The sequence below is a fragment of the Perca flavescens genome, chromosome 4, assembly GCF_004354835.1.
Source record: "Perca flavescens isolate YP-PL-M2 chromosome 4, PFLA_1.0, whole genome shotgun sequence".
NCBI classification, from domain to species: domain Eukaryota; kingdom Metazoa; phylum Chordata; class Actinopteri; order Perciformes; family Percidae; genus Perca; species Perca flavescens.
Window position 1 is genome coordinate 35116784 of NC_041334.1, and position 23151 is coordinate 35139934.

The 23151-nt window shown below is 43.3% G+C and overlaps 1 protein-coding gene across 4 annotated transcripts in view; it reads right to left on the reverse strand.

The window, feature by feature from the left end:
* The window catches only part of sema3fb (sema domain, immunoglobulin domain (Ig), short basic domain, secreted, (semaphorin) 3Fb), a 59592-nt gene that overhangs the window by 20897 nt on the left and 15544 nt on the right, over positions 1–23151 (reverse strand). For 2 of the 4 annotated variants that reach the window (XM_028576280.1, XM_028576279.1), the window contains exons 3-6: positions 3944–4104; positions 3519–3581; positions 2960–3079; positions 1608–1697 (exon numbers count right to left, since the gene is read on the reverse strand). In XM_028576280.1, coding sequence (XP_028432081.1) covers positions 1608–1697; positions 2960–3079; positions 3519–3581; positions 3944–4104 — 434 coding nt within the window. The remainder of the gene's footprint in view (positions 1–1607; positions 1698–2959; positions 3080–3518; positions 3582–3943; positions 4105–23151) is intronic. The other 2 variants (XM_028576282.1, XM_028576281.1) reach the window with 1 other exon arrangement.

Below are 23151 nucleotides of genomic sequence, written 5' to 3' on the forward strand. Positions count from 1 at the left end.
TGGGACCTATACGGCCTTATGGGAAATGAAGTATTAGAATAATGAGTGCTCGTTCACACAGAAAAATACATGCGGGGAAAGCAAGGAATTTCTAATCCATCTCTATGCCACTCTATTGCGGAAAACAATGTGTCGTGGGCTGCTTCTCTCAGCATAATAAGCTGCGTGCCAAATATCTCTCAGCTTCTTGGTGCCTATGGCTGTACAGGCCTACTGCTGACACCTGTAATCCAGCACAGTGAAAAAAACAAACCCAGGATGGAGGCAGGATGACTGATGCTCAGTGCCCTTGGCATCCCTGCACACAAGCACTGAGAGGTGATTGGCAGGAATTTGCGTATGAGAGTGGGGTAAAATGAATCAGTGGCATGCAATGACATGTCCTGTAGCCCCGCTTCACAGACCAGAGCATGTCCAATCCCCATTTTTCACTCCCAACGGGTACAGAGATGGAGACATCTCTGTCATTGTCCATCAGCACAAAAGCAGGGGAGAGAACATGGCATCGTGCCAAACTTACATCATTGGATCATACACGCACCCTTGTGCAATTCCCTACTCATCTCTGATTAAAATCACCACTTGTGCGAATAAGGAGGTGATGGCAGCTCACTCCCAGCCATGCCAGATGTTGACGTGTAAAAAAAGGTCACAAACATTTATGTGTACCAGAGGGAACCTGTGCCCTGAACATGTTTTTACAACCTTGCTGTAAAATATGACCCTTCACAAAAGTTGCAACATATTTCTAATTAAATCTGACTAGAAAATAACTTACAACATTTTCAAAGTGTCCCACTTCACCTAAAGCCTTCATGTCCTGTAAGGTTGTTTCAAAGTGCTTAGAGAGCTCAAACAGTGGAGACATGTTCAAGTATGTGGCTCTTTTATTTCCTTTGCTGCGCAGCTAGTAGCCTACAGATGGCTGGTGTTTGCTCTGGGCTAACAGAGCCTGCTGTGGGAGTGGGTCAGATGCTGACTATTCCTGCCGCCTTTGTGGGAAAGACTGCACCACATTCCTACAGAAGGTGGAGGGATTGGTGCGGTGAAGGACTGATGGGTGGGACATCTTATCTCAAATAAGCAGGATGAATGATTCGGTCATCTGTTGTTCATGGGCGCTGCTAAATATATGCTAAATAAAAATGAATATGCCATGCATTGAACAGCAGTGAACGCCTTTTTAATTAAATTTGAGCCGAATAAAAGTCAACTGAATTTTTTAGCAGCTTGAGAAGCCATTTCCACTTGATAACCCAGCTCTCATGCAAAACATGACATTTAGCACAAATGCAAAGCACAAATGGACAATGACGCATACAAAAGGGTGCTCAGACAATTAGGCTTTCACAAAGAAAGTATGAGGGGAACACGGGAGAAACAAAATGAGATGACATTAAATGCAATTCCACATTACACAAAACTTTAAGATTGTGCACGGACTGGAAAAGACACATGCCAAATGTAACGGAGATAAACAAGTGATGGCCAGGTTAAAGATGGTGATGACAAAATGTGCTCAGACACAAAGAGAGGGAGCATGCTGCTGGTGACCACAAGCCCAGGCAGTGTGCAGGGCTGCGGTGCAGACAGGGCCCACATCGCACCTTTAGTCCAAGTGTCTCGTGCACCGCGCTGGGTTCAGCTGCGCGGCTAGCCCTTCCTCTGGCCTGGGCCATCTGCAGATACATGGACGTCTAAAACAGGAGACAGCAACACAGTCTGGATGTTACGCCACTGATGTGGAACGATCAAGGACCGCCCTGACCTCCACTTGCATCTCTTGACTCTGTGCTGACTTCAAGACATAGTGAGAAACTCCCCAAACCAATACTACTGAAATTACTAAAATGCAAGTGCATGAGGAAAATATATACTTTATGTGTGCAAGATTGTGCAGGGAATGTGTGTAGCTTTATTTGACAAGATGGTTGCCTATCCTGTGGTTTACAAAAGCTACAAGGCTCCTTCTTTAAGCACTGGGGAACTTAAAAATATAGCCTGCAGTGGTGTAATTAAATGACAACAATCTATCTGAATGTTGAATTAATAATGACAAAAAAGTTTCCTTATGTGTGTCAGGATATGTGTGTGCATGCATCTGTGTGGAGAGTATCATTTCATGTTTTTGCAATCATAGGTGACTGCCCTGCCCAGCTAAGAAAGGTGGACACGGGACAACGACTCAGACCTGTCTGTTCAATGTGACGAAGAAAAAACAGCCCTCTCATTAATGAACTAGAACTGGAACATTCCACTGGCACCCCATAATGGGAGCTCCCACTTCCAATTACCCAACGTCTCACATGGTAGAGGCTGGCGGGTGGCCTAGATGCATGAAGGGGTGGCTGGATAGGTGAGTGGATGGATGGAAGCCCTTCATTAGTAAAGGGTCACGTAGGAACCGTATGCAACAAGGGACTCATACAAGCCGCACTTGCCGTTGCAACTTCTCTGCACCGTGCTGTATATCTCAAGGGAGAATCCAGTGGGAAATTTACTTTTTGTTGATCCCCTTTTAAAAAGTCCCCTGGTCATCATTAGGGAACAAGTGTGATATTTAAGGAAGAGTAAGGTGTTAAAGGGGAGTAACGCGAGGTAGCGATGCCTGGTTTGGTTTAGGAAATTCAAGAGGTCCCATTAAAGGCTGAGACTAAACAGAGTAGCTTTAACAGCTCGCTGGGGATGACAGCTGTGTGCTGGTGAAGCTGTGCTGGCTGATTTGCCAGACGTGGAGAAATGGTACCTCGAGCAGGCTTAATGATGGAGGAAAATCGTAAAGGGAACCTAGCGTAAGGTGGATGGAGAGTAAGAACTTGGCTAAGAGGAACAAAAAAAAAGGAGAGGTCCAGCTATGCCATACATGATGCAGATGGAGAAAGCTGTTTATGTTTGCTGAGTTGATGTACTGAGAGATGACCGTCCAGTCTTGTACATTCCTCAAGACTTTAATTCTAACCTGAGGTTTGCGTCCACGGTTGACAAAGGTACAGACTGGATTGTAAGCTCCTGTTCCACAGACGTACAGCTGAGTCCGGTTCCATGGCTCGACCAGACGGATGAAGTTTGCACATTCCTCCTGGAGACAAAAAGACCAGTGTCAATTAAACTGCAATAAACATCTAAATGAATAGCCATTCATAGCCATATTTTACTGGTGCATCTCCTGCAGATTTACTCAAGTCTGGGTGTCTCGAAACAAACCAGTAATACTGTACTCTCTATATATTTGGACAATATATCAAACTATCTGTCAGTGCTGCCCACCCTGGCCTGGCAGAGAGGAGGATGGCAGACTGGGCTTATCCTGTCTCCTTGGCGAGACAGAAGGGAACCAGTGTCTTTACTGGGCCAATTACGAACCTCACAGGTGATTTTTATAGGTTCCTCACATTAAAACCATTGTGCACAATGATGAGAGCTTTATGCTTCTCAGGCCATGCATTTGAAAAACAACATTTGTTTTAGCCTATCACGACCCTGCCGAGCTTAAGATTGCTGTCAACAGGCATACTTACATTGGCGTCCTTCCCGCTCACAAGGCACTCCATCCTTCTTCGTTCGGACACCGGCCAGTGGATCTGCGATGGGGGAACAGAAGACATTTTATGGTTACAGTCCAACCTGCTATACATCACTGGCTTTTATGAGATTTTTGGGCTAAAACTGCAAAAGGGATATCCACCCAGGCTAATATTAGTCCTGTTGGGATTGTTATAACCCAATTACAGTGTTTTAATGACCCGACACCAGAAAAAGTGCATTCCAGCAAAAACTAGATGTGAGCTAACCAAAATGCCTGCTGCTGGGGCAATAGAACAGAACATTTTGCCCTGGGGGCAGCTGTTGTAGCGCTGAGGTAAAGGCGCTCGTTTCATCACAGTGTAACAGCCAATTTGAGAGGCCAGAGTTTGGGGGAGGCAGAGCATGGGAATGGTCTTACAATATGTGGGTCCTTGTTGATGTCATGGAGGTCCAGGGACAGGATGTGGTCCTTGCTGCCAACGTACATGCGGTCATGGTCCTCATCCATACGCAGGATCCGGTAGTCAGACGTGTTGAGGAGGTAGGCAAAGTGATGAGCAGTACCGGTGGATCTTAGCTCTGTATGGAGACAAGAACATACCCATTAATGACAGCTGTGGTGCACATGCACATTTTCACACACACATGGATGCACAACTGACACATTCCTCATGCCACTCCTGCATACCCGTGTGGAGTTATCTCATGGTTTTCCACCAACACTGTTGTAACTTAACACCGCACATTAGAGACAAGTGCTACTGAGTGTCTGTCACACTGTGTTGATGGCTTAATACCGCCTGAGTGGATCAGAGGATCTAGAAAGTCATCAATGGCTGTCTGTGACTACCAGTCGGAAGTCAGAAAAGACAGACACGGTAGTTTGACAGATAAATATGATGTTTACTACAAATTATAAATGATGGTAAGGTGGATATACTGAGTTTAAACTGATCCATCCCTTGTTGGACCCCACTCTCTAAAGTGCAGAGGGGTGTGTGCCTTTGGTAATATAATGCAGTTGACTAGTCCTCTCACGTCGAGAGTAACCCAATCTTCCTATAGCTCTGTGTTGGGAGTGTTTGTTTGATATGTTCTTCTTGGTTCAGCAACCACGTACAGGCAGGGCAGAGAGGCCACTGCTAAGACAGCAAAGGCCCCATGCCACACCATAGACAAACACACTCCTCCACAATCTGTAGGGGAGAGGCATTAGAGGGTGGCCCTCACATATTGTTGGACAAACACCGAGGTTTTACTCAAACAGCAGGAAAGTCCCGTTTCACTGTTTAGCTTTATTCTACAACCAACAGACCACAGGAAGCTGAAACAGGGAACCACACTTTGAGGTTAGTTATTTTGTCTCGATTTAGCAGCCAAAAATGCGGTGAAGGGAAACCAGAGGATAAACTGTCAAATACAGTTAGCTTTGTTTCACTGTTTACAAATGATATATCAGAACAGAGGTGTGCCAGCGTATAGTAAAAAGAAGGAAGTGTGAAATGTAGTCAACGTGGGGTGTCAGATCTTAGAAGCAACACCCAAGACTTGTAAAAATAAGAATCATTTCAAGTTTCATTGTCAACAATGAAAATGTTTCGGGCAGTTGATGAATAAACCCTTTTTTTTTGCAAGCTCTGTATGCACAGTCATGTTCAGTATGTTTGAAGTGACTGAGAAACATTCCTGCAAGGTCTGGACACCAAAGCATGCAAAGCCATCAACATGTCCACCATTGGGCCTTAAAATAAACACCATCTAGAGACCTTTTCAAACAGACTCCTAATGGAATCTGATATTACCAGTCTTTCCTGCCAGATCTAAATTTAACATTGCGGTACGTCAATAAGCAAAGATTAATAGCATTAGATTTGCTATATTTGTACAGTTTGATTTAATAACTGTGCCCACCAAAGGAATGTTTACAGGTCAGCAGAGTGATTGACAGCTGTCATAGCCCACAGCAGAGGAGATGCAACATGTGGTCGATCCCTGTGATTATTTGTGTTGGAGACTTAAGTTGAATGATGACTCCCCATACACTCTTGCTGTGTTTATGTGTGTGCGAATAGAGTGAAACACAGGGTAAGTACACATAGTACACGCACACACACACACATTCCGAGGGCCAGTCGAAGCCCTTCCTGAAGCAGGTTGTCAGCAACTTCTCACTGTGTGTTTGTTGTCAGAGAGTAGCTGGATGAGACCATCTGTCAGCTGAAGAGGGAATGTGGACAGTGCATAGCAACAACACACCCTATAGAGAGCCGCACATTAAGAAATAAACATATGTAATCTAATCTCATAATCATACAATAACACAGAGATAGTCGGGTCTGAATGTACTCCACAGCATGTCCAAATTTTACATCACAGCAAAAACTCAACACCGTAATTAAATATCTTTCCTCACACCATATCTTCCGTATCTAATTGTAACGTAGATTACATCACAGAGTTATATGCCTATCAGATGATGGTGTTGGTTGCAAAATGAAACTGTGGTGATTCATTATGAAAGAATGAATCAGAACTGAGTAAAGCTGCACAGGTTTTACATATGAAGCTCATGCTAAAGGCTAAATGCCATTGGGTCTTCGGATACCGTAAGAATGAAGCTGTTGAAACCTCTCACCATGAGTTTAAAAAACAAAGAAAGAAGTAAGGAGTCTGGAATCTGGGTACAAAAAGTGTGAAGTCATTCTAGCTATTAGACATCCTTCCCTATTCTGTTAGCCTTTCTCAGCTCAGTCCCAAAGTCAACCTTCGCCTCAGGCAGGGGCACATGGCATTGTGTTCCTATGAAATGTTGATCGAAGACGGATTATGGCAGTGGACTGAGCTCGGCTGCTACACTGCCCTGAGGGTCAGGCCGCCTGTGAAAACAAGACCAGCAGGTCTCTGGACTGAAACTGGTGCCAGGCAAACAGCCAGTCACAACCAGCTTGGAAAGACATGCAGAGAGACTGCGCTGCTAGGTGCTAACTCTAAATTTGCAAAAAAAGATCCCTGATCTATTCAACCATATATATATATATATATCAAGTAGTGGCTGTCTTGGAAATGTTTGGATGTGTGCTGCTGACTTTTTAACTTTTCTCCTTTAGCCCCTAGCCCCCTCCCTCAAGAGGCTTTGCCTTTTGCCAGGCCACCATTGTAAATAAGAATTTGTTCAAAATGACTTGCCTGGTTAAATAAAGGTTACATAATTTGTTTCTAAAAATGAAATAAAATCCACTGTTCCTCCTTCAACACATAACTACATACTCTAAGTATGAGATTACAATTTTGAACAGGAAAGGCTTAGAGTGGCTGAACTACTGTGCTCTTTGTCAGCCACATTAGGGCATGACAGCATTTGCCATACACACAGACTTATCCTTGAGATTTAGAGCCTGGAAGCAGTGGACAAGTGTGTCTATTAGAGCCAGATAAACTCTTAAAGTAGCCCATTACTGCTTGTATGGTTTAGGTTCACCCTGGGGGGTCTGCGCACACACAGCGAGGGCTTTGTTTTTCGGGAACGCACCACTTCCCCCTGGGATATGGCAATGGCTCTGTTAGAGGTGAAAGTAAGCCGGTGAGGGAATCTGATCCCAGCACTCAATGTCTCTCCTTTACCTTTTTTTAACATTATTATGCATGCTCTTGCACGCAAATAAGAAGTCAGTTTATGAGACCTCTCTCATTGTCAATCTTTTATAGACAAAGGTATAGTAGTACGAAGAAAGTTAAGTGGTTACACAGGAGTGAGCTCTCATTCCACATGTGAGAGGCAATCCGGGCGACTCTCTTCAGTCTGCTGAACACAGACAATCCTCTCCTCTCTCCCAGCATCCCAAGGTGCTGCTGGGTGACACAGCCCAATGCCGGTTCCCACAACTCAACACTCTCCTCTGGCAGTGAGAAAGGTTTTTGCCGGTGTTTTAGAACAGGCAGCTGAGTAAGATGAGTCCAGACTACATTCTACTTTAATGTCAGCATCAGAGCCAACTGATGTACAGAGCTACAGGTCATACACGTTGAGGGACAGATCAAGACACTACCACGGTGCTTCTGGTACGGTAGGTGCATAGCTCTTCTAATGTGCTTGATACAATAATCACTGCTGGAAAAACATTTGACGCCACTCATTTTTGTTTGCTTGATGCCCCGAATAAGCAGCTTGACCTTGCCTGTAGAAAATAAAATACCTAAATCAAATCTGCTGGTTAGAAGATTGAAGTGGAATTTAGCCAAGAACAACAACATGGGGGTATAGGTCTATTGCACCAAGTGCATTTGTACTATTGATAAGAATGAAAAAAAGTGATGGTTATTGAGTTTTGCCCATTAATTAATTATTTTCACCCGCTTATCCCTTGCAGCGTCATGGGAGACTGGAGCCAATCCCAATATATTCAATGTCAAAGTCAAATTCACTGTCCCACAACTAACTCATTGTCCAATGTTGGAAACATATATTCTCTGCACCAACTTTAATTCTAATGGTTTGGGATCTTTTCAAGGCCTTTGGGATACATGTGCATACATGTACAGATGCATCCAGTGAAAACTCATGAGACTTTTTACGCACTTAAACCTTTTAAAAAGCTTTGTATCCTTCCACATTATGCCCAAAACGTCTCACACACACCATCACTATGTGGGCCACATCAACCGCTAAAATATTGTTGAGCAGGGAAGTCTATCTAGTAGCACTGAAGCTGGGCCAACACTACAACACTGAGCCAAATAGAAAAAAGAACACGGGTAGTTTATTTCATTTATTGGCCAATGTATTTTTTATTGCATTCATTAGATTTCGTTTCTAAGATTGGAATTGGAAATTGATTTATTTGAAATAGGGACAATGCACAAATAAACATTAAACTTGTTAAACAAGAGAATATGTCTTGGGCCAGGTTATAGCAACAATTGCTAATTTCCACCTGTAGTCCCTGGATTAAATACATGTTGCTGTGAGTTCTTCATTCACTGTAAATTCATTGGCAAATGCAACACTGTCTCCCTGCATGCATGTTTGTAGACTTGTGCGAGCATATTTTTGTCAGCTTGCCTGGTTAAATGAGGTATAGAAACATAGAGAAGAGACATGCCTCGCTGTCGGACTGAGCCAGCCCTCCTCCTCCTGAGAGAATACTTGGCTGCTGACGGTGATCTTCAGGACTGCAGGCCTGCATGTTATAGCATATCTCTCCATCTTAAATTAATAGCCAACGGGCCGAGTTTACTTTGGGAATATGTTTGGACAGGAAAGGTTCACTGGCATGCGGTGCACTCTCAAGATCACATCTCCAGAAATAAGAAAGCCCACTGGCTAATGCCTTCTTATATGACATGACTTCCCACCATGCTGTCACACAAGGGAAAGAGAAGACTGGATTTTATGTATCATATTCAGCTGTTAATGCATCCTACTCCACCGGTAACATCAGAACTTCCTCTCATTAAGAAACGATTACTGCATTCAGCGTGACTTAACAGTACACGGCCTACCCCGCTCATAACTTTCCTGGCAAAATTCACAAGAAGCGTCAGGGAAGTGATTGGATCATGGAAAACTCCAGACTTTGTGTTTTAACAAAACAGAAGAGCGAAAGAGAGAGAATTCAGAGGGAGTAAATACACACATCCTGGCACTTGAGAGTGCAGCGCACGCTCACTACATGACACTGATATGGGTGTTCCACCTCACTGCATATTTCTCTGGTTTCAAATTGGGTAAATTAAAATTGCAGGCCACTGCCAATGACAGTGCAGAGCATGTTGCTGCTTGAAGCCTGTGCTACTCCCTGTAAAGATGGGGGATGGTGATGGGAAGAGACAAAAAGTTTGCGGTCTGTTGCCTTGACATTGAACAGGAAGGGAGCGATGAGCAATGTTGAGCGAAGTGTGTAGCAATCACCTGCTTGATTCACGGATCTGTGGTTTTTCCTTGTGGTCGATAATTAGAAACTGCAGCCACTGCACCAGGAGTCCTTCTGTCCGAAGATCACAGTGAGCCACTAAAACTGGAACACATAAGCTATGATCTATACTGAAATAACACTAAACTGAACAATCTTGTGTTGAATAGGTTTTGCTTCTGTCTTCTGAGGTTGTGTAAGAAAGCGACATAAATACCCCGTTAGCCCCTGGCGCATCATAAACAAGCTGCGCTACCTGAGCAGTGTCCTGAGGCAGTTTCCAACCCGTCAGAAAGAGGTGTGTTCGTTCACATGCACCAAAGTGACAGGAGTGATAATTAGGGTGTTTAAGAGGGGGCGGGAGAGGTGACATGCTCTCTCACATCAAAGGCAGCACTTGTCAGAAATCCTGGCCAAAAAATTTGAATGCTGTCAATGCAGAGGAGGAAAACTCCAGAGTAACAGTAATAAGACTTATTACTCTTCAGAAGGCACACTTCGTTTCAGTAGCAATTATGGAGCTCTGCACAAAAGACGCATTGCTTTTATTGGAAAATTGCAATGTTGCCTAGTTGGCAGTTCAGCTTTTAACAAGGAGCAGTAATGAGTTGAGACGCCACAGGTGACAGTGCCACAGGTTTAAGAGACTTGCTGGAAATGGCATGCATTACCTTATGGAAGTTTCAGAATTCTCGTTAATTTGTATGAGTCTTAGAGAGTGAAATATATATGAAGTGTCTGCTGCCCATGTACCTGTATAATGATGCATTTGTTCTCTTGAGCACAGTTAAGGCTGATCACGTGAATTTGAGAAAAAGGGTAAGATTGGGCGCATTGGTGGCTGCTATCTGCTGTGATCAGGGAGGACTGTGTCAATCTGTCCTCATCCTACTGTAACATTGCCTTCCAGTGTCGCTTCAGCAGATTTCTGTTACTTATCTACAGCAAACATGGCAATCGTTCTTAGTCTGAGAATAATCTGTGGGTGATGCGTTGAGTCTGATTTGAATAAGTTGGGGAATCGACTACTAAGTTAAAGCAAATAAATGATGATAACTTGAATGTTTGACTATTTACTTTGTGTGGTATTTTACTGTTGGGTTGAAAAGAATTTGCACCTTCGTACAAAATGTCCTACACAACTGTAAAAAGCACAAAAAAGTACAAGTATCTTATGTTTTCTGTGTACATTTTACAAAATGTGACAAAACGTTCAGATGAATTCAGTTTGTTTATTCATAAAAGTCAGATTATTACTGAGATCACACAGTAAGAGTGGAGTTGGCTTATACCCAGACACCTGTATATGCTAGTGGCTGTGGTTCTATCTCTTATCTTAATCTAGCAAAACTTTCTCACAGTGATTTCCTGTATCTGCAAGATAAGGAAGTGCCTAATATAGGGGCAATCACTGAGCTCACAAACATGAAGATGGAGATTAAAGGACCCTCTTCTGCATATGGACAATTGTGTGGCCGCTGAACTGGCACCTGCACTGCTATCTAGTTAGCAGAGTCACTTCTAATCAGCGACTCTTTGGGTCCACATTGCCTTCTTCACTCTTCTTCAACAGCTCCTTTCAACACGACTTGTCTTTGTGTCAAACATTTACATGAGCTATTTGGGTTTGGATAAGCTGCACGCTTCAATGCCAGTAGAGAAGTGACACAGTTGTTCAAGAATGCCTGTGTGATTACTGGAGAGTGGGTATGAGGTTAGCTGTGCTGCTAAATGAAAAGGAACGACAACAGCATGTGAACACAGCAGCTGCTCGCCTCGACTTAGTCACTCTGTGGGACGGAGGATAATAAAAGCGGTCACAGGCTCGGCCCCTATGTCACATCAGATAGGACGCGTCATTCAGCAGATAACAAAAATGCAAAGGCACAGGATCTGGAGATATGATCTGACCCACTGGTAATGCCAAAGAGCCAGGGACACGGAATGGTAATGTTTTGTGATGTGCTCTCAGCAGAGTTGGTCAAGCTTAGCTGAATTCTGTGTGTGAGTGTGAGTGTGTGTGTGTGTGTGTGTGTGTGTGTGTGTGTGTGTGTGTGTGTGTGTGTGTGTGTGTGTGTGTGTGTGTGTGTGTGTGTGTGTGTGTTTGTCTGCATCGTGGTGGAGAGACAGGCTCTGCAGCTTGCGGCTAGGAGAGAAAACACAGACAAAACAGCATACCTGTGCAAACACCTGCCCCATACAATACAAAGCATCAACACAAGCACCTCTACTCACTATGATCTTTCTTTAAACTTGGTGAAATTAGCAAGACATGACAACATGACAACATGAATGGTATTATAGTAGTCCACTCAGTTATTGCAAAACTAAAAACACTGTAATCATCATAGAAATTTAAAGCTATAGTGTGTAACTTTTTGATATTAATGAACGTCCGTTACATTCAAGCCATTGCCAAATGAGTTGCTACAAAGCTTATTAAGACTATTAGCTCCACACAACTCTCTCTGTGTTTCTTATGTTCAGAAGATTGTGTCGTCCGGTGTTTTTTTTTAATTGTGAATAGTGGGTAGGGGGTGTTCAAGCTAAAATGGGGTGTTAATTTGCTCTTAAAGGAATATTAAATTATTTTATTGCACTGTATATTTTGAATGGAAAATATATACCTTTGTCAGTGACAGCACCATCCTGCATACTTTATCACCTTCACCACCTCACGTGGTCAATTGCTGCATGAAGTGGGCGTGTATGTCAGAATTTCAGTTTGGGAAAGTTATCAACATTTTTAGACGAAGCCCCATTTCAAATGTCGATAAGGTGTTGGGGGAGGAGCTTTCCAAAGCCCACATACTTTGACAGCGTGAAACGAATGCCAAAAACAGGATTATGATAATACATGATCAGTGATTTGACTCCCTGCTGGGATTCGCCAGCTGTTATAAACCACAATAAAGTGGAGCTACTTCGATATGCATGGCATGTTGTTTGTATTCTGTTGCTGTGAGCCTCCTCGCTAGGGATAAGGTGTGACCCTGTCTTGTCTCAACACATGTTGAATGTGATCCGTCATAATGGATATGCACTAAAAGCACTCCCATATCACACATCATTAACCATCACTTCTGACCTCACATTATCCAGAAGTTGCACCATGATGCTCTGTGAGACGTGACATTTTACTGTTTACCACTGTCGCCACCTCGTTACCCCCGCTCCCCCGCACCCTGCCACTCCCCTGCCGCCCTGGGGGGCTCACCAACTCTATAATTAGGAGCCACTGTAGTGCCCCGCCCCTCCTCTGTCCAACCCACCCCCATTCACTAATGGCACCAATTTGTATTCACTGTCAGCTCTGATGAGCTCTCATGCGGAGAAATGGCCTTATCACAAGGCCTCTGGCTCCCATCATCTAAGCCCCTCTCCTTCTGCCTGCAAAGCCCAGCACGCTGATGGACAGGCAGAGAGTGGGCAGGGGCGGGTGTGGGTGTGGGGAGGAGGTACACATTTGTCTCAATTTTCATGTAAACTCTTGTAACAGCAGACCGTTGTGATGGTACAGAATACGTTGAACAAAGAGGCGATGAAGAATCTATGACCAAAACTTAAGTCACACATGCCATCGCTGTTTCTTCTTTTAAATCTTACAAAGCTAATAATAATCGCAGTTGGACCTGAGTTCTCTCTCCAAACAAATGAACACCTTTCACCTTCAATCTAGCAAAAATGAATAAAGGTGGAGATCCAGCTGAGGAGGATGTGAAATGTGGAGAACTAGTAAGGAAGGAGATCCTCCCATGAGAGTCTAGATCTAATCGCACACATCTGCACAAACATGGCTCTGTTTTAACTGACATGTGTTTTATTAACAGTCTCCAGCTCAGCAGTGACACATCTTGCCTTAGTTCCCATCCCACATGTCAATCCTTCTTCACCCTCTACATACAGACTGTTGTTGTGAATTCAATTTTTTCACTGGAGACCCTAATGAAAAGTTACTGGTGGCGGCCTCCATTTTAAGCAATCTGAGCTCTTAGATTATTTTAAATGGCACAAATGCCCTAACCGGGGCTTTGACAAAACCTGCTTTTTGCAATGGATTCTGCAGCCTCGGCCAGGAGACACAAGAAGGTCAGAGGTCGCTGGGCAGCAGTGGCAGCGCTGTATGTTCTGGTTAATCTGGGATTAGCTCAGGGTCAGTGTTATCTCTTCTCAGCCTGGGTAGAATCAGGAAACAGGGATTGCCTTAGGTGAAGTGGCATTACTGGATGGCCTGTCCAGAATCGCAATAAGCCTGTGTTCAACAGGGGTAAAGGGAAGAGAAAGTGTATGTTGAGCATGACTCACTGGGCTCAGGGTTGCAACCTCTCTGCCATCACTCTAACACTTCCCAGCCCAGAGTTCCAGCTCAGTGGAGATCCACATGTGAATTACTACACCCCGTGAACAAATGAATCACTGGTATATGGTATCTGTCCAACCACAGTTACAGTATGCGCATACCTTCTGGTTTCCTGAGTACATTAAGCATGGTAAATCCATTTTAATGCTGATTTGGTGCAGAAACCAGAGGAGGCAGCAGGCAAGCATGCACTCAAGTGTTTGTATCAGAAGAACAAAAGCATAGCACTGCAAAATTAGCAGAAGAACTATGAGGGGGCAGCCAAAAAGACGAAACATAAAGCCCCGACTGAAAGAGCTCTGTTACTTTTAGCATTCCTTATTGTAACCTTGCATTTCTCAGCATCATGTCAGACTATAATCCCCACATAGTGGACACACCGCCTCTGGTTCTGCTGTCTGGTTCCAGAGGAAGTGCACAGCTGGAAGGAACACTCAGCTATGAGTCCAGAACAGCCTTGTTGTAATGAAGATGGATCTCTCTCTCTCTCTCTCTTTCTCTCAGTATCCTTCGCTCTGTAAAATGTTAAAGCTCGTGAAAATGGACAGGTCTTAAACTCTATGGGAATGTGGGAAGAAAATTCAAATACTGAAACCCTGCTATGCTGTACCAAACACAGAACAAGACTAGACATAGGAGAAAGACTGAAAGATTGTTTAAGGACAGTAGCCTATTAGAGTTGAATAAATCCACTGTCTCACAGCTCTTAATAACACAAATTCAGCCTCTAAGTTTAGTTGTATCCAAACTTATGAAAGCTGTTGTCAAATTTTAGCAACAAAGTGATTTGTTTTAATAGCTGAATCTGTCTTTTTCGTAGGAGTCTGCTCAGGGCTTTCCATGGAATAATATATACGTTTCATCTTTGTGATATACCTGGTATGACAGAGAATCTCTTATGCTAATGTCAACAGCCAGACACAACAAATTGCATCAAAAGACATCAAAAAGCCAGGCTTAAGTTGCAACAGGCTGACTTCCAGCGGAGGTTTTGAATTTTCTTTTTTGTTATTAACTCAACGTCGACCTTATTTCCACGCTGTGCTCCTATAAAGTTATATCTGCATCCTCTGCCGTCCAAATAGTTTCCTTACAAATAAGGTTTGATTCGTAACAATGGAGCAACATCTTCTCGTAAAAACAGTGGATTTAAAAAAAAATCTTTCTTGGCAGCTTGAATCCACCAGTGAGAAAACTATGTCAGGCAGCGCTGAAAACTGTCTCAATGCGACAATACATTTCTGTGTCTCTCAGGTGCATCCTGACAGGCCAGTGGGAGATTTACAATTGAAAAGACACAGGATATAGCAACCTAATGTATGTGACACCAGTGGCCCACTATCATGCCCTGTAGTAATGAATGCCTTATTTGTTGGAGCAGTGTGGGGTCACAGTGTGGGAGGCCAGTTGTTCTAGCCCCTTCCTGAGAATGACAGGAAGGCCGGACAGATTGTGACAGCAGCCATTGTGGCTCTGCTCCAGGTCTCTTCCTCCCACCAGGCTCCCACTGCTCCTTCAGTCCTGTGTAAGTGCATGTGGTGCTACCTCAGCACTTTTCTTCCTGTTCCTTGGGGGGTAAAGGAGAAGTTGTGTGTCAGTCCGTGGAAGTCTTTACCATTTAATTTGCCATGTAGAGTTTCTCTGGTCTAGCATCGCCCATACTCTACAAGAGGCAGATGATGTTGACGGAAGCAGGAGGCTCGCGGGACATCCCTCTTGTTCATCCCTTCTTTGAACAGAGGCAGGCGATCAGTTGAGTTCCGATGCGCCCCTGATTCCCAGGCTTTGGGGACAGGAAGTGGGATTAGAAGACAAATCCCATTTTTCCACGCGTATGTCAGCAGCGTCATTGCATTTTGTCTCATCAATTACTTTCTCTGTTCGAAGGGCGCTCAACTGAAATTAAGGCGATTAGCCTTTAATACACAGCTTTGTGTTTCGGCTGTCGCTGCCTCGCCAGGTCTGTCAGCCAGGGGATGCCCTAAATGGTCTGCATCTCTAACACAACACTACTTCCAGGACAGACTGTCTCCCTCCCTCTATGACTCCACCCTCCAGTGTGGCCGTTTGGAACAGCTATAAACACATTTGATTTCCGGCACATCGTGCAAACTAGCTCCGTTGAGGCATAATCCTTCCCTCAGCGCTTCTGAACCAGCACGGTTCTGCAGCCCGATTCAGAGGTTACAACAGAGTGAAGAGCAAAAGTCACTGATTCCATCTCTCCGCTGTAAGCCTGCTGTTCGTAAACCACGGTCGTTTTAAAGGGCCTTCCAAGGCTCTGCACACTTATCCTCTTTCAGAGTCAGAACGAGATAATAGGCTCCCTTAAGACGTGAGGAATCAATCTGCTGGTTGAGGTTGTCATCGCTCGACCAATTTATGTTTCTGGGTCTTTTTCGTGCTTCTATTATGGTTGATATAAAAACGTTAAAAGTATAATCCAGAGTTAAGGAACATTTAAATGTTATTACCTATGGTCCACAACCCTAACCATCATTTGTGACAATAGTTTTTGAATTTCATTTCCTCTATTCAACAAAGTAATTTGCACAATACGAGTGCATTACATCAGCCGGATTTTTTGGGCATTCATCATTTAAATTCAGTCTTCACCTCGGGAGTTCCTCCAAGTGTTATCTGTGTTAAGACTGTTATTTTGGCAGACCACTCTCTATGTCCATGTAAGGTTGCGTTAAGGAGATAGTGGTGGTGGTGGGGGGGGGGGGGGTGGTTTGCAGGGTCAGTGAGTTTACCAAGCCGATTTAGCTTTCCCAGTTTGTCACTGGTAATCTCCCTGCAGCTAACAGGGTGATACACTCAGCCCGATAACTGCAGGAGATGGATAGAGAGAGAAGCAGACAGAGTGGGTGAGAGAGAGATGTGTGTGTGTGGACCTCATCCCTCGGCCTCTCTCACACACACGTACAGATAATATGCATAGCGTGCACACAACAAGTGTGACTCGTGATTGTTTGGACAGGCGGCAGCTGGAGATGCAATGTAAGCATGAGATGCAACAGCACTGTAAAGGATACAAGTTGAAAGTGTCCAGCTCCTCTACACATGCAAAATCAGCACGCAAACTAAGCAGAAATGAGGTAAACCTTGATGGAAGGTACAGAAAGCAAGAAGCGTGCGAAAGGTTGGTATTGGTTCGTCTGTGGGGGAATACGGAGGTGTTTGCTTTGGCAATTTTGACCAAAACCTCAGCCCTCGGAGAGAAAAAAAAGACACACAGCCAAAGCATCCTCGTTCTTTTCCTTTAAAGCCCCTCAGCATGGCCTCTTTAAACCCCACCATAAACACTTCATTGATTCCCCAACACAGGCAATATGCTTTCTAAATCAGGGGAGGCTTATCCTGTTTTCTCACATTCTCAGTCCAACAGAACTAATCCGAATACAGTAGGCGGGACCTTTAAACACATTAAGAGGAAATGTGCTTGTCAAAATGTATTTAATTGACTTGAGGTGCAACCTGATTAAACAGAAATGTGTACTAACTTTTTGGGGCTAAATGCCACTCCACAGGTTGCCTCTGCTGAGCTCTAACTACAGGGCTATGCATCTTCTTTTCAACAATGTGTATATATTACAGGAATCAAAGGGATAAGAATAACACACTCCAAAATGTGATTTACTCATTCTTAAATGCACAAAAACAGCACAGTGGTTGTGTCTCAGTTCAATAAACTGTAGCTGTAATGGCGGACTGAAAAAAGCATTATCCTAGCAGTGTTACATCTAGCCGGGCGCAAATACGGTAGTGGCACGAAGATTGATTTTCCCCGTTTCTCCTTTCAGCTGTGCTCTGTCCTGCTCTTGGAGCTGAAGTACTACTGTGATTGAAAGTCGTTCTCTCAGTTCGACCTCCCTCTGGTACAGCAAAATCTGAAGAGACAAAACTAACCCTCTTTCTCACTTGTCACTTGATTGCCCTGCAGCTCTTCTACGGGCTGAAATTGGCAAAGTGACCTTGATGAGCGAAACATCAACTGTCAATCATTGATTACCAGGACTTTTTACACATTCACTTAGGGGCTCCTCTTTCAAGTTTGATCAATATCAGCCAAAATGTAGTCAGAGAGTAACACAGAGGAGTGGCTATTAAGGGAGCACTAAGCCTCAGGGAAGATTTTAAATGGGCAGCCTATGCATGAGGATGGGATGAAGGAGGCGTCTCAGCACACAACCCATTCAATTGCACCAAACACATTTTTAAAATAAAGACACACACTTCATGTGTTTCCTACATCTAATAGACCAGCGTGTAAGGATAACGTTGGTCACGCGTGATGACCGCCAACAAGTGGCCATTGTCCACTCTCTTGGGTGCATCCTACATTTTCTATTCATTATAAGCACTAAACAAATTGTCAGAGCCATTATGAGAGGTCAGCCATGCCCTACCTGTTATGAAAAGCTTGTCTCTACCACAGATTGCACCAGAGGAAGAGCTTGATAACGGAACTGTATAAAAATTAAAGGATCATGCATTTATTACAACCATTTATTATTTCTGTATTTTGGCCAATATTTTTATAGGTTAAGATACCATAATAATGCTGGAAATGCAGCTAAAAAGAAACAGCTTTTATGTATCTTTTGTCATCCAGTTTTCTTTTCAATAAGATAAATCATTTTTTCACAGAAAAGAACACCTGAGACCACGGTACAAAGAAAAGAGCCAAGCCGAACATGTACTGCATTCCACAGAAAAGCAGAATCAATAAATGAGAATTAAAGTAAACCGTGTCAGGTGAGAAACCTAATGGCTGCTCTGGCAATCTGAAATATGTCAGTTGAAAAGGTTGATGCCCTGTCTCATGATTCCTGGATAGCACATTCGACATGAAATCAACCGTTAATCCGGAGAAAATCCTGCTGGCTTTTTCTTCCAGGATGGCCTCACTACAGGCTGGTGGGAAGCGGCTAAAGGAATTGCTTGGCCGCGTTGCCGCTAAGCCACAACTATAAGCATCCTGCTCTGGCAGCGTTTGTGGCCACAGCTCTGCACTCCCCATAATGACTCATTGATCTGAGCTTCTCAATCCCTGCCTGCCTTATCTCAGCTAATGGGGCGGCATCATGGTCTGTCACAGGCTGCAATCTCTCCGAGAGACTGAGTGCACTTAGAGGTCAGCGCTCCCGCTTTCCAGTAGTGTTGCACTACAACCAGGTGGGAAAAAAAACAACCTGTATGAATCTTTTTTGAACACTTGCTTTCCACATTTGACGGATCCACACTCCCTCTAACAACCATTCTGTTGTTGTTTTTTGAAGTGGTATGATATACTATCCCTCTAAGACTTCCTTTTATCATTCCAATAACAAATTCACACTTCACACATCCATAATTCTTCTGGGTGTATAGCCTTGCTTTGACCCCAAACATTTGAAGTTTACAAAGGGAGTCCTCTACAAAAACCCATGAAAGGCTCCCAAATCCACAGTCATTTATAACCTTTGAGGCTGGCATGACAGCAGAACACAGTAAGTGGGAGGGGAGGAGAGGGTAGACGGGAGGAGAAAAGTAGATGAAAAGTCTTAAAAAGAACCTCAAAAAGGTTTCCCTGTACTACATGTCCCTGTCTGCGTTCCTTAATGTCCCGTGCGACTAAGATTACAGGTAGACACAGAGTCACAGAACACACAAACAATGTAGACTATATGATGGGTGTGTTTCACTCAAGGGTCACTGCACTGAAAAAAAAACTTTAAATCCTGTGGTGTAGAAAATCTTAATTTAATCAAATTTCTCTATAGCCATCCACTGGTCACAATATTGATCCCATATCACCCGGGGGCAGCACTGGGTCTACATAAAGAAAACAGATCACATCTCACCCACAACTCCTCATCTTTGTCCCCCCCACCCACCCATCCTCATTAACTCAGAGGAAAGCTGTCTCTCTCGACTCAGTCGTGCCTGCGGTGACATCCACACATGGCAGCAGACATAAAGACAGCTTGACAGCTGTGGAAATATACTGAGCTTTGGCAAAAATCAAAACTCGGCCTCCCTGCGAGATTTTAATGACTAGTCCTTCTCCCCCACTTGGGTTTAAATCTGCAACAGCGAGGTACACCTGACAGCCCTGACACTGACTGACAGGCAGGATATCTTACTCTGTGACCCTGCAGCCCTCCTCTTGAGCAGTTCTGGCAGCAAGTAATGAGCTACGGGAGAGGTCGGAAGTATAGATTGCAAAGTGGCTAAAATACAGCTTTTGTTCAGAGTGAATTCCTAGATGGTAAAGACAAGAAACAAGCGGGGAGGAGGCATCCCAGAAAAAAGTTTTTTCAGCGAGAGAAAAGTGTAACTGAGATAATTGCAGTTATCTCTGCTTCATCCCAGTTTGAGGCAAAGTTGTACTTTTGTCGGACCTTGAGGGCTCATCTTTGGAGCTAAGTCCTTAGTGGGTGTTTAGACCAATAACAGCATGGTGTTAAAAGAAAAAAACACAAGGGGTTGTGTTGGTGAGGGCGTGTTACTACAAGTTTGGAGAAAAATAATTATATTCTTTATGTTTTTGTGTATTTATGTGTGTGTGTGTGGTTGTACTGCTGCCTGTCTTGACCAGGACACTCTTGGAAAAGAGATGTTTAATCTCAATGAGATTTTTCCAGGTTACATAAAGGTAAAAAAATATATTTATCATCAAGGAAGTTGACTTTGAGTGATCAATCCATGAGTTTGAAGGCTTATTAGTCGCCAAACCACTGCACACTGGTTTATATTACAAGAAGAATCTCTGTGGGAAGTTATCCACCACTGTGGCGTTCATATTATCCTGCTTCTTAGCTATAATGAGGTTAATGGTAAAGAATATTCCAGGAATGTGTGCTTGTACGTATTTACCATGCCAACGCAGTGTGTAGCTGGATGATGGTGCAATGTGTTGCGGCGAAGGTGAACCGGGTTCAACTTTTCTGGAGGACGACCCTGCACCTCGACTGTATCATGCTTTAATTATATTCCTGAAACTGTTTTTGCATTCTTTCATTCACTTTTTGATACAAGCGATGGTGGGAGGGTCTGCCTTGTTTCATTACCGAAAATATCATCGCTGTTGGGCAGAAACCTCGTATCGCCATATTTCGTTATTAAATTTTTTTTTTTAATAAATCAATGCTATTGGTCACCCTTTATCTTGTGACCAGTCTGTAGGTTTTACAAATACTTAAACAGTGACGAGGCGATTTCGTCTGACTTCGTCTGAGGTAAATAGCTCAATAAAATATTTTCAAATTAGCCTTTTTTATCATTTACTGAAAAACAACAGTTTTGCACATACAAGGTTTTCACCCGACAGCGACGATATGAGAATATCATGCTGGTTCGCAGAATTATATCATCGCAGAAGGCCAGCGGAGAAGATGGCTTTCCTGCATGAGTGTTGCTGAAAAGGAAAAGATAATGGAGGCTTTTGAAAACTCAAAACTACGGTCTGAGCATGTAGTCACATTTTTAAGAGGCACACTTCAACCACGGTGTAGCCTATGGTGTAGCTATGGCTACAGCAACCTTACAAACACATCTAAATCCAGCTTTAGGCTCTTTTAAGTACCAAAGATCCAGCAAACCTCACTGTGGAGGGAACTGCCTCGTTCTCACAGTGGGTTTTCTGGCCCTGCAGCACTCGGCAATTAACCCTCAATTTGGTATGAAACCCATCATGGGTCGGGTCCTTCTTGTCCCAAAAGACCACACTGATAGATGTTTTACACTTTGCCAAACAGAACAAAACTCAGCTCCAATGTGTACGCATTTAATATGGCATGTTATCATTGGCCCCACTGATGCATAACTTTCACATCATTTCCCATAATTTTGAATAAAGCATGCTTAAAGTAAGATTGTAGAGGTGACAGTGTATAAGTGGCTTCATCATTTCATTTCATTATCAATTTGCTAGAAATGTCTCCATCTCTGACATTTTCCAAAAAAAGTCCATCATCTCTTTATCTACACTCCCGAAAATCAACAGCACTTTCAGCTAAGCTTTATGTCACTCTCATTTACATCTTGATAAAGGTGCCTCTCAGTTACTGCTATGTCAGAATATGTTAATCTGATTTGGACAGGAAAACACACCTAAAGCTTGCGTTTGGCTGCTCACCCCAGCAGCCCAACCTCACTTTCTCCCCCTCTCTCCCTCTCTCCATCAACACTGCAGGCAATCCACAGCTGTGAACAAGACAGAGCCTCTTGCGATCCTCCTGGCCCCTGCCCTGCCCACATGATGTTTCTGAAAAAACATTTTAATTGACACAGCAATTAAGCGAGGCAAGTCAAAACAGAGCTCTTCTGGAACCTCTGTGTGGGGAGAGCGTAATCTGCTTCCCCAGGCAAGTTTATCTTGAGAACGTCGACTATTCCTCAGAGAAGTATGGCTTGTATCTCAGCCAGAGAGAGTTCACTGCAAAGAAAATATTTGGCAATAATGTCTGATTATCTGCTGTATAATCACCACTGGGAACAATGGGAGAATAATTGGTGTGCATCACTTGCATAGTTTAGCCCGTTTACTACCAATTATGTATGTGTTAGATAACTGCCAACCTTTTTTTTCTTTCCCAAAACACACAACAGTTTATTAGGTTTTCCTTTTTTAGATCATCATTTTGTCTACTTCCAAGCATCTTTTTATTCATTTCTGAATGAAAATATATTTAGCACAGTCTTGAGATTTGCTGAAAAAAAATGACAGTTAAGATAATGCTCAGTTTTACTTTTATAAAACCTCCAACTTCTGGACAAAATATATACAAACAGACTTTGAGATGGGAATTGTGATAAAAAGGTTGCTATTCAGAAGTAAGTTCCTAACTCTCAACTGCCAACTAACTCAATTAACTCTCTCTATACACACTGATGTTGGTAAATGTCTGACAGGTACAGCATGACAAACACATTATACATTCTGCATTATAGTTTGGCCTATGGTCAGCAGTAAAGTGGTTGGATGAACGGATGGTTTGGCAGCAATATAATGTGGTTGAGCTGCTCTGCACCATAAAAAGCAAAGATCTGGCAAACACTCTTTTTTGTATTATTATGCAGACAATGAATTAAAAATACATTTCTACATGCTGTGGCCATTATTACTCGACATCATAAGATAATACATACAGCTTTGATAGCAGCAGTTTTTCAAAGTAGTTTTTCTGACATGAAGGAGAGAGATAAGTCATAAATATCTGCTCACTCCAGAGCCCAGTGAGGTTAACAATGATGCATTGCTGGAAAGGACTCGCTTTCCAGATGATATTTATCACAATCAACCTCAAGGCTTTTTATTTCCTAACAAGCATGTGAAGGATGAAGTCTGAACCGAGGCTGCAGCTTCAA